Source organism: Panicum virgatum, chromosome 5K (genome assembly GCF_016808335.1).
Source record: "Panicum virgatum strain AP13 chromosome 5K, P.virgatum_v5, whole genome shotgun sequence".
NCBI classification, from domain to species: domain Eukaryota; kingdom Viridiplantae; phylum Streptophyta; class Magnoliopsida; order Poales; family Poaceae; genus Panicum; species Panicum virgatum.
Window position 1 is genome coordinate 36,632,453 of NC_053140.1, and position 16,247 is coordinate 36,648,699.

The 16,247-nt window shown below is 47.2% G+C and overlaps 1 protein-coding gene across 4 annotated transcripts; it reads left to right on the forward strand.

Annotated features, from left to right (window-relative positions):
* Positions 1 to 1,677: 1,677 nt before the first annotated feature.
* Positions 1,678 to 15,948, forward strand: LOC120707215 (serine/threonine-protein phosphatase 6 regulatory subunit 3-like). Of its 4 annotated transcripts, none has more exons than XM_039992060.1 (19): positions 1,678 to 1,956; positions 2,919 to 3,022; positions 3,503 to 3,589; positions 3,672 to 3,747; positions 3,863 to 3,937; positions 4,088 to 4,141; positions 4,423 to 4,482; positions 4,558 to 4,674; positions 11,453 to 11,547; positions 11,820 to 12,022; positions 12,177 to 12,274; positions 13,167 to 13,270; positions 13,353 to 13,518; positions 13,605 to 13,727; positions 13,820 to 13,902; positions 13,995 to 14,136; positions 14,342 to 14,371; positions 14,688 to 14,758; positions 14,842 to 15,948. In XM_039992060.1, exons 1-19 carry the CDS (start codon positions 1,918 to 1,920, stop codon positions 15,449 to 15,451), a joined length of 2,337 nt encoding a protein of 778 aa, XP_039847994.1. In that variant the 5' UTR covers positions 1,678 to 1,917; the 3' UTR covers positions 15,452 to 15,948. The 4 variants fall into 4 exon arrangements, with proteins under 4 accessions (XP_039847994.1, XP_039847991.1, XP_039847993.1 ...); XM_039992057.1 differs by having other exon boundaries at positions 1,684 to 1,956; positions 14,839 to 15,948; XM_039992059.1 differs by having other exon boundaries at positions 1,713 to 1,956; positions 11,832 to 12,022; positions 14,839 to 15,948.
* The last annotated feature ends 299 nt before the right edge of the window (positions 15,949 to 16,247 follow it).

Consider the following 16,247-nt stretch of genomic DNA (forward strand, 5'->3'; position numbering starts at 1 on the left):
ATGATGTGGCATAGAATTTAATGCCATAATACTCTCCAGGAAACCTCTATTGAGATTAGCCTATTAATTGTGGATGATAGGCAAAACTACCTTCAACATTTATTTGTATACGTGGTTGTTTTATATGGTCATTTGGTTGATAACATGTTTAATTATTTTTAAATACTAATTTTGATTCATCTGCTAAGTCTATTGTTGGTAGTCTTAGTTATGGTTCTACAACAGAAGAAGGTGAATATCATACCGTAAAATTAGTTTACCCCCTTATCCCTAAAATCATGGCTCCCATTTTGTTTGTCCTTCATTTTTGCCATCCAAGCAATTTAAGTTAACACTTGCACTATGCCGCGCGTGATGGTATACAAGGGTTAAGAAATAACGCCACGTAGCTACATTATACATGCATGAAAAGTGAGGGATCTGATACTAAAATCAATGCTTTGCAATACTGTATCATGAAGGCATACTATTTTCTTCTTTCTGTAGACATAAGAGCATCTCAAAGAGTTTGCCATATTTTACTTGGCATATCTTGTGTTTTGTCAACTTCTAAAAAGATATGCCAAATAAAAAAAGAGCTTATCTCCAACAGTTTGGCATAATTCACTTGCCAAATCCAGATTTAATTTACATCAGGAACCCTGAGAGAGAAACAAAATTATATTTATGTCCTTCTACCTCTTGAAAACTTAAATCAGGAACCCTTCTCTGTTATTTATTTCTTTTTTCACCCTCCCATCTGACTAGAAACCACGATGCCAACCGCGCGCCACGCGCGTATATTTAGAGCATCTCCAGCAGTTTGCCATATTTTACTTGGTATATCTTGCGTTTTGCCAACTTCTAAAAGATATACCAAGTAAAAAAAGCTTATCTCCAACAGTTTGACATAATTCACTTGCCAAACCCAGATCTAACTTACATCAGGAATCCTGAGAGAGAAATAAAATTATATTTATGCCCTTCCACCTCTTGAAAACTTAAATCAGGAACCCTTCTCTCTTATTTATTTCTTTTTTCACCCTCCCACTTGACTAGAAACCACGATATCAACCGCGTGCCGCGCGCGTATATTTACGCGTTGGAGACTGGTTTTTCCCAAGTTGCCAAAAATTGCCAAGTCTTTTGCCAAACTGTTGGAGGAGTATTTTTAACATTTTTGCCAAAAATAAAAAATGTCAATTCGATTTGTCAAACTGCTGGAGATGCTCTTACGTGCTGGAGGCTGGTTTTTCCCAAGTTGCCAAAAATTGCCAAGTCTTTTGCCAAACTGTTGGAGGAGTATTTTTAACGTTTTTACCAAAAATCAAAGATGACAACTCGATTTGCCAAACTTTGGAGACGCTCTAACACTGCATTCTAGGAAATGCTTTGTCAATCATGTGCTGTTGCCAAAATAGAGGGGCACATACAACAAATCATTTAGGTGTACGTATAGTAACCATGTAGTTCTAATTAGCAAAGATAGTGCTTTGTACAATGACCAAATTCTATTTTGGTACTATTTTTTCCTAAAATCAAAATTTAGTACTTGAAAATAAACCAAATTATAAAGCTAAAACTCTCGTCTAATCATTCGCCACCTTCTTGCCTCGCCGAAAGTAACAGCCCCCCAGAAGCAAGACCAATCCAACCCAGATCAAACTTTACCCAAACGTTGGACGGAAAACGGAAGGCCAAACAGAAAAGCGTGCTCTTTTTTCGTCCTCTCGTGTGTGTGCGTGCGTGCGCCCCCCTTCTGCCCTCCCCCACCTCGCGATCCCAATTCGATCCGCCCGCCCTCCTGCCCTCCCGATCCGCCCCGCCCTCCCCGGCCGCCGCCGCCCGGATTCGCGCGGGCCCGCCCGCGGATTCGCGCTCCCCGGCGCCCCAAACCCTAGATCCGCCGCTGCTCATCCCGCCGCCGCCGCCGCCGCCATGTTCTGGCGCATGACCGGCCTGTCCGCGGCCTCGCCCGTGAGTTCCTCCTCGTCACTCCCTGCTGCTTCGCTCAGGTTGGCCGCGTGGGTGCGTGGCGCTGTGACTGTGAGCTTGCGGGTGTGGTCGTTCGGGCTGGTTGCTTTGTTAGTTTCGGATTGGGTCGGTGGATTGGATTTGGATTCGGCTGTTGGGTTGTAATGCTCGCTCGCTTTGAATGATTTTCCCGGGAAGCTCGTGGGTGGGTTATTTGTGTGCGCGCGCGCTGCGGCTGCGAGGTGTGTGTGTTTTTGCGTTGGTGAGGACATTCTAATGCTGTTCCCGTGGATTCGATGGTGCTTGTGGAATCGAGTGTGTCGCAGAAAGGAGCCATGTGCATGGGTTCCCATTTGGTTAGGTTTCGTCACAGCTGCGGGATGACTGGAGCATCTCTGTGGCAGGAAATTCATTCCATGGCAGATGTGTTGTTTACACTGTACCTCGTTTATCGTTTGGGACTCTGTTTTACGAGCATTTGCCTTAGTCAAATGTTTGTTAGCATCTTCAAGTGTGACATGAAGAGTCTGGCACATAGGGCGCTGCTGCAGTTGCAGACAGGATTTGTATGGTGTACTGGAATAGTGTTTTAATCGCAATATGCTCTCCCCTTTTTTTTTGCATTCTAGTTCTATTATTGGGAATGCTCTGGTTGGAGCTTGTGTTCACTTTATTTGATATATATGGAGGAGGAATTGTTGAATGGTCTCACAATATAGGGTTTGATATTCAACACTTGTAAATTTGTTTCAATGCTAATTTTATGTACAAGCCTGCAACTTATTATATTGCCAATTTCCTTGTGTGAAATGACCAGGAAACTTAATTCAATGGTCAACGTGAATTACTTTTATTCTAAATAGTCATTGCAAATAGCTCATACCATGGAGATCTTGCGTCTTTTAACCCCATTTGTCATCAAAGGGAATATTTTACATAGCTGACTTAATGTTTTACTGTTTCAGGTGGATACAATTCTGGACAAAGAAAATTTTACATTGGAAGAACTTCTTGATGAGGATGAAATTATTCAGGAGTGCAAAGCACTGAATTCACGACTCATAAACTTGTAATTTTCTTATTAATTTCTGTTATTAGTTTCAGTGACATGAGTGGCATGTTTAATTTTCCGTTGCAACTTAGCTTTCTTTCTTTTATTTTGTTTCATTATTGTAGCATTATTTATGAGACATATAGTGCAATAGTTGCAGCAGTAAATAAGTCTACTGTTAGATAATAGCAAAGAGTGCTTATGAGAAAATTGTGTTTACTTCTGCACTCAAAATGCTGCATCTGAGTTTAAATATGGAAGACAAAGGTGCTCACTCATATGCTCATGAAATTGTATTCGAGTTAGCTTTTTCTGGAATTGGCATTGTCTGCTATGTATAATTTTTTTGGGTTTTGTTTGTTATCTGCAAAGAAGTGGGCTTTGTGTCTGGATGCCTTATCTGGGCTTCCTTTCGTGAGTAGTGAGTATCACATTATGATGCATATACCCAAATAGTGCTGCTTTCCCCATATGTAATGCTTGAAATGTTATCTGTAGCTTACGTGACAAGGCCCAGGTGGAACAGTTGCTTCGTTATGTTATGGAAGAAGTTCCAGAGGACAGTGAAAAAAAGCGCTCGTTCAAGTATGACATTGATCTTTAATGTTGCTGTCATTTTGTTTAAAACCCGAGTTTCTCACTTAAAACTTCTCTCAACTCCTTGTAGGTTCCCTTTTATTGCTTGTGAAATATTTACTTGTGAAATTGATGTCATTTTGAGGACCCTAGTCGAAGATGAAGAGGTTAACATTCTTGTTGTATATTCGCTCTTTATAATTTTCGCTTCGAACATTTTTAGCTGTAGATTATTAACTTGTAGCTTATGTCGTTTCCTCTTTCCCCTTTTTTGTGTTGCAGCTAATGGACTTGCTTTTCTCATTTGTGAAACCTGATCATCCGCATAGCACATTATTATCTGGTTATTTCAGTAAGGTAACTTAGTTTTTGCCCATTATTTATATCTGAACCATCAGATAAAGCCTTGTTTAGGTCTCTTGCAGAAGTTTGCCGTTTGGTGGTTAGACTTCATTCTGTGGTTTTTTACTGAGCTTGAACTCAGTTCAATCAATCATTCTGTTGTAGGTGGTAATATGTTTGATGCTGCGGAAGACTGCCCCACTTATGAATTATGTTCAGGTATTTCTCACCTTCCTTTTTAAACAGCGGATGATTTATTAATTGCACTTGACATACAAAGCCTAACATCATATCTTCTATCCTCTTCATTTTTTTCATAGTTCGGTTTTAAAAAAAGTTATAGTATTTTACACTCTGTTTAGCTTGGGTCTACTATTTCCTATCTGAAATCTGCTTAAGCAAAAGGGCTAACTCTTTCACCATGTTTCTTCTACAGTATAAGTTTGTAGTTTCTGTTAAGCTAAGCATCTCAATGGAAGATAACCTTATTCTTTTTGTAGGGGCATCCAGAGATAGTTGTCCAGCTTGTTGACCTGATTGGCATCACATCAATAATGGAGGTATATATTAACAATTATTCTCTGATTAATGTACTATTGGGTGCACTTAGTTGATCTGCCCCTGGAATTTTTCAGGTGCTGATACGACTGATTGGTGCTGATGAGAACATATATTCAAACTATGGCGATACAATGCAGTGGTTAGAAAATACAGATGTCCTTGAAATGATTGCTGATAAGTTTAGCTCATCGGTACGTTACAAAAGCTCTATTGCCCATGAACATGTATACATAAGCAAACATGCAGTATTTATTAATTTGGCATTGTTGGTCGCAGCATATCTATTCATGTGATTTCTTGAGAGGAAATAGCAAGCATAAATTCATGTTTAAGCTATTTGTAGATATGCTCAGGAACACAGAAACTTAGCATGTATTTTGAGATGTTGATACCTCTATGGCATAAATAACAGAGATTGGCTCAGTTATGCAACAAAAATAAAAGAGGAACTATCTGCATAACTCTGTAAATATTTTAATATATTGAAATAAATAAACAGTGTGAGGAGCATTTCTTGTCATGAAATTCATCCTCTAAAAGTTTCATGCCCTCAACAATGAAGCAGTTTATTCAACCCGCTAAACTTCTAAAACTTTTTCTTTTTTGCTAGTAAACTTCTATAAGTTGTGCCCTAGATGGGTTAGGCCTTATCACTGGTAGGAAGGTTAGGCTATTATCATACAGGATGGTGCTCAGGAGATCGAGTTTTTGAAAAGTTCATGTAGGTTATTTATTTTGTGTGGTAATACACTAAATGTTGGTTTAACATTTCGAATAGAGATAAAAATATTTAAAAAACATTCTATGAACAATGATCTTTGTTACTATCTTCCCCTCACGCATCTTGCAGCTTATCAACCATAAACCATTGCCATCATCAATAAACTATTGGCATTTTTTCTCAAATCGACGATCTCCCCTCCCACTTTACTCTCCCTATCAAATTGCACACATCCTTTGGTGAGTTGAACTTCCATGCTGCTAAACTTATTCAGTTCAACTCACCATTCTTCTTGGCTGTCACATCCTGTGCAACTTGACTGGTTGCTGTTGCTGGCTCAGAGGAGCTCTGGAGCGTATAACAGTGAGAAGTGCCTTGCTTATTCAGCATGTCTGTTAATTAGGATGGCACATCAGCAGTAAGACCAAGGCTCCGTTTGGATGTCTGAATTGGAGGGTATGGAATTGAATTGGGTTCAATACCAAATCAGCCATGGTATTGAAATGAGATGCGATTCCAATTCTATTGTTTGGATGTCATTGCATTGGCGTTTAGAATCTTAGGAAAGAACTCAAATCAATTTTCTGCTGGCTACCGGCTGTGAGGAAGAACGGACCGCATCCAGATCGAGGAAGAGGGGAAGGGACGGACCTGCACCGCTGCCGGAGTAGAAGGGGCGCAGCCGCCATTGTGGAAGGGGAATGGCCGCAGCTGGAGTGGAAGGGGGCGTCTGTTGGAGTATATTGAGCCCATGTGTATAGAGGCCCATCTAGAGGCCCATGTATAGGTATTATATATACCCACCCTTCTAGGGTTGGAGGAATACAAGTCATTATTCTCTCCTATCCTCTCTCTTGCATGGTATCAGACGCTCCTTTCCTGGGCAGGCGCCGCCTCCTGCTTCTGTAGGCGCCGCCGGCGCCGGCGCCGCCGTCCTTGCTGCCATGGACGGCCGGCCGCCGCCACCTCCACCCCTCTCCTCCTTCCTTCCCCTTCCTTCCTCTGGCGTTGCTCTTTCCTCTGTTTCCGCTGCCGCCGCCTCTGTTTCTGCTGTTCTGCGCGCGCGGGCCCCGGCCGCTGCCGCCGGCGCCGCCTCCGCTGCTGCCGCGCCCACTGGCGCATGGGCTGCGCCCGCCGGCGCTGCGCACGCCACAGCCGCGCCCTTTCCCTCCTCTGTTCCGTGCGCGTGGGGCTCCTACTCTGTTCCCGGTGCCATGGCCGCCGCCGCTGCCTCTGCTGCTGGCTCAGCGCAAGCGGGCGGCCCCCCTCCCCTGCTCGACCTCTCCCAGCGCGGTGTAGATCCGGACGCCGCCGCGCAGGACGCCCGCGGCTCCTCCTTCGCCGCCGCTGCTGCATGCTCGGCGCGCGCGGGCGGCCCCCCTGCTGCTGCACAGGTCGCCACAGGGCGCGGCCCCTCCGGCGCGCCGCCCACGGCCGGCCTGCCCGCGGCCATGCCGCAGCACGGCCCCTTGGGCGCCACCGTCGCCGCTGCTGCATGCCTTGGCGCGAGCAGGGGCCGGCGTGCCGCCGCTAGGCGCAGGCGCACCCCATCCTCTGCCGCCGCGCGTGCCTTCCTCTGTCCTGGGCGCCGCCGCCTCGCATGGCCCCCAGGACGACGCCGCCGCTGCCGCCTCCCTCGCCGCTGCGCAGCCCGCCGTGCAGGCTCAGGCCGTCGCGCCCGCAGACCTGGCCGCCGTCGCCTGTGGCTGCCGTCGCGCCCGCCGCGCACGCCGCGCGGGCCGCCGCCTCTCTCGCCGCCACGCAGGCCGCCGCGCCCGCCGCGCATGCTGTCGCGCCCAGGGACCCTGCGCGGGCCGCTGCCTCCCTTGCCGCTGCGCAGGCCGTCGCGCCTGCCGCGCACGCCACGCAGGCCCAGGCCGTCGCGCCCTCGCGCAGGGGGGCCCCTCGTCCTCAGCCCCAGCCGGCGGCCATGCTCGCCGCTGCTGCTCCCCTGTTCGCGCCGTTCTGTACCCATCCCGCTCCACCCAGCCAGCAGCCGACCTGGCCTGGGGGGTGGGACCAGGCCGCACTGGCGCAGTACTTCAGCGCCATGGGGCGGACGCCGCCGGTCAACACCGAGTGGATCGCCGACTCGGGTGCCTCCTTCCACACCACCCCACATGCCGGTATCCTCTCTTCTGTCCGACCCCCACACCCCTCTTGTCCTTCCGTCATGGTTGGTGACGGGTCTTGCCTTCTTGTCACCGTCGTGGGTTCTGCTCCTGGCTCTTTTTGTCTTCCCAATGTTCTTGTTGCTCTTAAGATGGTTCATAACCTTCTTTCCATTCGTCAGTTTACAGCTGACAATTCTTGTTCCATCGAGTTTGATTCTTCTGGCCTCACTGTAAAGGATTCGACCTCCCGGCGTCCGCTACTCCGGTGTGACAGCACGGAGCCCCTTTACACCCTTCGTCTTCCTTCTTCCGCTGCATCACTCTCGCCTTCTTCTTCGCCCTGGTCGTCTTGGTCTGCCGCTTTTGCCGCGACGCCGTCTTCCACCACCTGGCACCGCCGTCTTGGTCACCCTGGCCGCGATGTTCTGGCTCAGCTCAATCGTAGTACCGATGTGTTTGGTACTAGGGTTCCTGCTGAGCCCCTCTGCCATGCCTGCCAGCTCGGTCGTCATGTTCGGCTCTCTTTTTCTTCTTCTTCGCATGCGACTCATGCATTTGACCTTGTTCACTGTGACCTGTGGACCTCTCCTGTACTTAGACTTTCTGGTTACAAGTACTATCTGGTGGTGGTCGATGACTTCTCGCACTACTCTTGGACGTTTCCTTTGCGCGCCAAGTCTGAGACTTTCCCCACCCTCCTCCACTTCTTTGTCTGGGTGTCCACTCAGTTCGGCCTCACCGTTAAGGCCGTCCAGTGTGACAACGGGTGTGAGTTCGGTAACTCCACCTCCCGTTCCTTCTTCCTCTCTCGGGGTGTTTAGCTGCGTATGCCCTGTCCGTATACCTCTCCTCAGAACGGCAAGGCTGAGCGGATGATTCGCACGACGAACGACGTCGTGCGCACCCTTCTGACCCAGGCCTCTCTACCCCCGCGCTTCTAGGCGGAGAGCCTCCACACCGCCACCTACTTGCTCAACCGTGTTCCGTCCACTGCTTCTCCTGCTCCCACTCCACACCACGCTCTTTTCGCTACCCCTCCTCGCTACGACCTCCTTCGGGTCTTCGGGTGTGCGTGTTACCCTAACACCTCCGCCACTGCTCCTCACAAGCTGGCGCCCCGCTCGACTCGGTGTGTGTTCCTTGGTTACTCCCCTGACCACAAGGGGTATCGATGCTTTGACCTCACTTCTCGCCGCGTCCTGATCTCCCGACACGTCGTCTTTGACGAGTCGGATTTCCCCTACTCCACCTCCTCCACACCTTCTCCTGACCCGGTGGTTCAGCCACTGTTACCTGTCTGTCCTTTTCCTGCAGGTTTACCCGGCACACCGGCACCGCTTCCGGTGATCTCTGCTGCGCCGAGCACGGCCCCGGTGCTCGCGGTCGCGCCACGCGCGGCTCCCCGGACCTCCGGTCGTGCCGCGTGCGGACCCAGTGAATCCCGCTGCGCCACGCGTGGCCTCCGTGCCTTCCCCTACACCTGCGCGGTATGCTCAGCCAGTGCAGGTGTACCGGCGTCGTTTGACGTCGACATTGGCGCCGCCTCTTGCTCCGGAGGCTCCTGCGATGCCGACACCGGAGCCGTCGCCGCCGCCTGCTTCGGCTCCCTCTCGAGCCGAGCCGGAGGTGTACCACCCGCCAGTTATCCATCGGGATCCTCGGCATATCCATCCCATGGTGACTCGGCGGATGGACGTCTCGGGCCGCGACTCTCTCCGCCACCGAGGGAGAGCCGCGGGTCTCTTTGGTACCCTCCTCTGTCCGCGACGCCTTGGCGGATCCTCACTGGCGTCGCGCGATGGAAGAGGAGTACGCGGCTCTTGCCAACCAAACGTGGGACCTCGTGCCGCGTCCGTCTGGTTGCAATGTGGTGACTGGCAAGTGGATCTGGACGCATAAGCGTCGGGCTGATGGCACACTGGAGCGCTATAAGGCTCGCTGGGTTCTCCGGGGGTTCACTCAGCGGCCTGGTGTGGACTATGATGAGACCTTCAGTCCAGTTGTGAAGCCCGCTACGGTGCGCACGGTCCTCTCGCTTGCGCTCTCGCGCTCTTGGCCTGTGCACCAACTGGATGTGAAGAATGCGTTTCTTCACGGCACTGTCAGAGACTGTCTACTGCTCTCAGCCAGCGGGATTTGTGGATTCGAGTCGTCCGGATATGGTCTGCCGGCTTAACAAGTCTCTCTATGGACTGAAGCAGGCTTCTCGGGCTTGGTACTCTCGGTTCGCCACGTTCTTGCTGACATTGGGGTTCACCGAGGCCAAGTCTGACACGTCTCTCTTCGTCTACCGCCGTGGGGATGAGACTTCCTATCTGCTGCTCTACGTTGATGACATTGTGCTCACAGCCTCTAGTCAGCGGTTGCTTCAGAGTGTCATCTCCTCTCTGCAACAGGAGTTTACTATGAAGGATCTCGGTCAGCTCCACCACTTCTTGGGCGTCACTGTTGAGCCTCGCCCGTCTGGTCTTCTCCTGCACCAGCGGCAGTACGCACTCGATATCTTGGAGCGGGCTGGGATGACTGATTGCAAGCCCTGCTCCACTTCTGTCGACACTCAGACGAAACTGTCCGCTGATCTGGGTGATCCGGTGGCTGATCCTACTGCCTACCGGAGTCTGGCTGGTGCTTTGCAGTACCTCACCTTCACCAGGCCAGACCTCACCTACGCTGTCCAACAGGTCTGTCTCCATATGCATGATCCCCGGGAGTCACACCTTGCTGCGCTGAAGCGTCTCCTCCGCTACGTCCGTGGCACTGTGGACCTCGGCCTGGTGCTTCACCGCTCGTCCTCTGCTGAGCCGGTGGTCTACACCGACGCTGACTGGGCTGCCTGCCCGGACACTCGTCGCTCCACTTCCGGCTACGCCGTCTTCCTAGGCGGCAACCTGGTCTCCTGGTCGTCCAAGCAGCAGCCGGTTGTCTCCCGCTCTAGTGCCGAGGCGGAGTACCGGGCTGTCGCTAATGGCGTAGCGGAGGCGTCTTGGCTACGACAGCTCTTGGCGGAGCTCCACAGCCCGCTCGCCAAGAGCATGCTCGTCTACTGCGACAACGTCAGCGCCGTGTATCTCTCCACCAACCCCGTCCAGCATCAGCGGACGAAGCACGTGGAGATCGACCTACACTTCGTGCGCGACAGAGTCGCAATCGGCGATGTTCGGGTACTTCATGTCCCGACTACCTCCCAGTTTGCTGACATCTTCACCAACGGGCTGCCCTCCTCGACCTTCTCGGAGTTTCGATCCAGTCTCAACGTAGCCGGTCGTTAGTTGTGGCTGCGGGGGTATTTGCCCTTTGTACTCTATTTGTACTCTCTTCTTGTCCAGTCTTGAACACCGATGCGTCGGTAGTTCAGATTGCGCGGGGGGGGGGGGGGGGGTGTTAGCTTTCTTGTTGTCCAGTCTTGAACACCGCTGCACCAGTAGTTCAGACTGCGGGGGGGGGGGGGGGTGTTGGAGTATATTGAGGCCATGTGTATAGAGGCCCATGTATAGGTATTATATATACCCACCCTTCTAGGGTTGGAGGAATACAAGTCATTATTCTCTCCTATCCTCTCTCTTGCAGCGTCGCCTTGCTTCTTGCTTGCGCCGTTCGCCGTCGAGCTGGAAGGGGAGGGGGTCGCCGCCACAGTGAAAAGGGGAGGGGATCCGCCAGAGTGGAAGGGGAGGGGCGCCGCCGGAGTGGAAGGGGAGGGGTCGCCGGAGTGGAAGGCGCGGGGCAGCAGGGGGATGCGAGATGAGAGCCAATGCCGATTAATACAGAGGGTAAGAGCTCCGAATCGAGTGAGGGGTTGCGGCTGAAGGCTAATGCCGAGCTCGGTATTGGGGGAGATTCCCAATTCCAATACCAAGCACATCCAAACACCAGGTATTAAAGGCAGCTAATTCCAATACCAAATTCCAGCCTTCAATTCAGACATCCAAACGGGGTGCAAGTGATTCTGTTCGGGGGGTTTTTTATACTGGAAGTTTATTTTGGGAGATTAAATGCTGTTTGAGTCGAGGGTGAAACTTTTTCTTTTACGATATTTGACGGGTTTATATGGAATTTTCCCTCTGCTCAATCATGTTCCCTTTGTTGTATAAGTATTTCCTAGCAGAAAAGTTTATGTTGCAAGTTCTTGCCAAGCAGGATTCTCCTGAAGTGCACGCCAACGCTGCAGAAATTCTATGTGCAGTGACGCGATGTGCACCGCCATCTCTTGCTACAAAGATATGCAGTCCAAGGTATTCCAACTTTATTCTTTGACAACATATTAATCCCTATTCAGTTATTTTGGGAACTTTTTGCCAAGGAGCAAAGTACGTATCTTGGGTAGTTTACTGAAAAGGAGTCTAATACTTATTTTGGGAATCTTTTTCTGAGGAGCAAAGTACATGTTAATCCTTCTGCAGTCTAACTAAGAAGTGTTACCCCATACAAAGTGGGTATTTTATTGTTTATTATTCCTGTTTCACATCACTTAAATTTTTCTTTGTCATGTTCTATGAAATTTTAGTTTTGTTGGAAGGTTGTTCCATCATGCTCTTGAGGAATCAAGACCCAAGTCTGTTCTGGTTCATTCATTGTCTGTGTGCATATCTTTGCTGGATCCAAAAAGACTAGCATCAGCTTCCTATCAAGCATTCAGAAGCAACTTAAGTCATGGGGCATTGGTCACTGCCAGTCCAGAGACAGTTGATGGTATGCTTGAGAGTCTAGGTGAGTGTTGGATATTTTGTCCATATCTATTTGGTTTAGGTAATCTTGGTTCATCATTTCCAGGCCTTCGAAAATCACATGCTAGGAATCTTATCATATTCTATGCTTTCAATGATTTTATTCATTTATTGGTATGACTGACATAACATTTTAGGCAACTTGCTGAAGTTATTGGACACTTCTTCTGCTGAAAACATATTGCCAACACCTTATGGATATTTGCGCCCACCTCTTGGAAAACATCGTCTGAAGGTACAGGATGGTGACCCTTTTACAGTTAACCATGGACTTCAGTGACTATTTTTCATTTTTTTTGTTGCTTGACCTTTTCATTTCACATATGGATGGATTTATGTATTGGGTTAGTAACTATTAGGCCAGTTCACGTGTTGGGTCCAAACCAGCTCAACCCTTGTTTTGAGTCGGTTTGCTGGTTCCAGGTTTAAAACTGGATCCTTGGAAGCAGGTTGGGTTTCAAATGGTTTGGATCCAATCAAACCAGCCAACCTATATTTGGCCTTGAATGCTGAACACTAAAAGAAAGAAAAAGATCCTTTGATCCCTAGAAACTAGAAAGCATCAACAGGTGGTACAGAGAGTGGCATGCGAAGTACCTTCATGGATGTGAAATAAAAGCTTTGTGTGATAGCAGGCTGTTGTTGGTGTGGCTCACTATAGCAGCATGAAACCCTGGACTGCTTATTGAGAGGCAGCCAATGTATTAATGTTGTAAGAAAGGTTATGGAAGTGCCACTGGTGCTGCCATCTAGCTCTGATGAGCAATTTTTGGTCACCTGGTTCAAACTAATAATATGTCACCTGGCTCAGGCTAATGACGCTTCCAGGAAGATCCAGGCCTGGATTAGCATTTGCGTCTCTAGATCACTAAGGAAACATACCTCCAGCACAATCTTGGCAGTGTCCTTAGGCCTGATCAGGCATCTGGGTGACAGTGCACCAACCAGAAAAGGACCATAAAGAACCTTGACATGCATGCATTTTTGAGTTCTGAACTGATGGCATCGAGTACAGTCTGTGTTAACCTTCATAGTATTTATTGTTTTTTATTTTATCGATTTTAATGTGCCTTGTTCGTTTTCCTCCTCATTGTTGTTCTAAGCTGGATTTATTTTGTATTTTTCAGATTGTAGAGTTCATCTCTGTGCTGCTTACGATTGGTAGTGAAACTGCTGAAAAGGAGTTAATAAGGCAATCAGCAATAAAGCGCTCAATTGATTTGTTCTTTGAGTAAGTGTAGATATCATTTTTTTTGTAAAGCTGTTTTTTTCTCTGCTCAAATTCCCTGATTTATAATAATTGTTGGAAACAGGTACCCTTATAATAACTTTTTACACCATCATGTTGAAAATATAATTGTTTCTTGCCTGGAGGGTAAAAGAACTGAACTTATTGAGCATGTTCTTAATGACTGTGACACTGTTGGTAAAATTCTTGTTGCGGAAAGACTTTCTTCTTTATCGACTGAGTCTAACGCGGTAAGTTACTAATAGGGTGTATATTCTTTTACTTCATTCTAGCGGTAGAGTTCCTTTTTCATCTTTTTTATGACTTCTCTGCTCAGCCTACCGTACCCTCAGAAGAGAAAGCCCCTCCAAGAATTGGGAATGTTGGTCACATGACAAGAATAGCCAATAAGCTTATTCAGTTGGGAAATAGTAACAGCATAATACAGGCACACTTACAGGTTATTTTTCCTTCGTCTAGCAATCGTTGGTTTAAAGGTCTTAGTGGTTTTCTGCTGATGCTTGTGTTTTGAACGTTTGTATCTTTTAATAGGAAAATACCGAGTGGGTTGAATGGCAAACAAATGTGCTTGTCAAACGCAATGAAGTGGAGAATGTTTATCATTGGGCTTGTGGGTATGTTCCCTTTTCCGATCTTTTCTTATGTATATATGTTATTTATTGCTTTCATTTTATCTAAACATTGCTGCCATGCTTTATTGAGGCAGGCGCCCAACATCATTACATGATCGTGGTAGGGATAGTGATGATGATGACTACCGAGACAGGGATTACGATGTGGCAGCTCTTGCTAATAACTTGAGTCAGGCATTTCGTTATGGAATATACAGCAATGATGACATTGAAGAGGTGTGTGGATGTGCATCTTTTAGAATAGAGTATTTCACTGCCAACATATTTTATTACCCAGTGCATACATTGTCGTCTGCTTGTCTCTGTGTGTGGGTGGGTAGATCATTATCTTTGCATCTCATAGTTCTCTACTCCATTAGCATGACCAGTGTAATAGGGTACTGCTACGTATTGAGGATACATGTTGGTTTTGTGAATGCAGGCACAAGGATCACTTGAACGAGATGATGAGGTAATACTTAAGTGTGAATTATGTCTCAATATTGCTTTCCTGCTCATTTTAGTTGGTTGTAACATGCAATGTGATAAATATTCGCTGCTATTTTCAAAAAAAAAGTTTGTTACAGTTTCCTGAACATAAAAAAACGCAATCAACTTTAAGTAGAAAGGAGATAATAAATTGGTATTTCGTTTCATGGAAATTGGACATTCTGGGTAGTTAGTAGACTTCAATATGTTTGGATTATATTATTTTCTTCAAGTAGATTAAGGTTGAGATTCTTTCATCTTAGTGAGTTTGTGGACTGTTCTTTTACATCTTCTTTCAGGATGTGTATTTTGACGACGAATCAGCTGAGGTGGTAATATCTTCTCTGCGTCTGGGAGATGACCAGGAAGGGTAATTTGCTATCTCGAAATGTTATCACCCTTTGTCTTTACGTAATGGCTGATAGATTATGTATCCATGTCTTTATAAAGCAGCTCCCTCTTTACAAATTCAAACTGGTTCACATTTGATGGAGAGAGAGGCATTAATGACCGTCTATCCAGTTCTGTTCCTTCATCATCACCCAATTCTGAGGAGACTTCCCTAGAGACTGAGGAAGCTGATGATGGTAAAGTCATTGGCACCGAGGATGAAATGGAAACTGTGTGCCTTGGAAATGGCAGTACGGAGGCAAAGGATGTAGCAGAATGTACTAAACAGCCAAATTGTAGTACGGCAGATGAGCCACTGCAAAGTACAGAAGGTATTGAACGGCATTCAGATGTTTCGAATGGCGATACTGAAGTAGGTACAGATGCGGTTGCCTCTGCAGCAGCAGAATCCTCAGCCCCATCAGTTGAGATGGTGGCAGAGAAAACGGTAGATGAACCATTAGTGGCGGAGAGAACAGTAGGTGAACCAGCAGTCTCGTCTGATTTGGACAATTCTGTCTCTGAAACTTCACCTGGTGTTAATGGAAATGAGCCAGCTGACTCAGAAGTATCTTCTGAACAAGTCAGCCATGATACTGATGTACAGCAACCAGTAAAGGAAGTTGAGGATGTTGATGAAACAAAAACTGATGCAGTCAAAGCAAGCGACTGAAATAGCAATATGTCTGATTGAGCTGATCAGAGCAATTACTTGTGAACGGAGCATCTGTTGACTCTGCAGTCTGCATTGATCTTGCTTCATGTGTGCTCAGCTGCCACGGAATAGTCTGAAGCAAACTTCTGTACAATAAGCAAGTATATTGTTCTGCCATCCATCGTGGCGTATCACAGTACAAATGAAACCATTGACTAACGCATGCATCGCGTTGTCTGAAACTGGTCATTTTCTTTGAAATTTACCTCCAGACTCCAGTTCATGTGCTCTGTCTGGTGGCAGTCTTCGTGAAATGGTATATGATACCTGAAAGAACATTCTTTGGGTGGCAACTGGTTTTTGGCTACGTAGTCTTCTGTTTATTTAGGTTAACTTTGGAACTGTAATATGATATGTGATATTATTTCTAGTCTAGCTATTGTTGTAAGTTTATTCAGACTCCACATGTGTCAGTTCCCCTTGAACAAGCTATTTTTTTATAAGATTCCTGGCTCCTTGTATTCTGTTATTAATTGTTTCATCTTGACCAACTCAATAGCTGCGATTTCAACATCGTAAGATTCACGCTCCGTTCCAAAATGTCCCTTTGTTTCTAAACGTGAGATGTTTTAGTTTATTCTAAGTTAAACTAATTTTAAAAGTTCACAATAGATGCACCACATCCACACCAGATTATTAATAGTGATTTTAATTGGTATTGTGGATTTTAATTTTAATTTTTAATTTTTTAATATTTTGAAAAAAACGATTTAGTATAAAATTAAAAAATTAGGCCCTCTCTCCCACCCCCGCT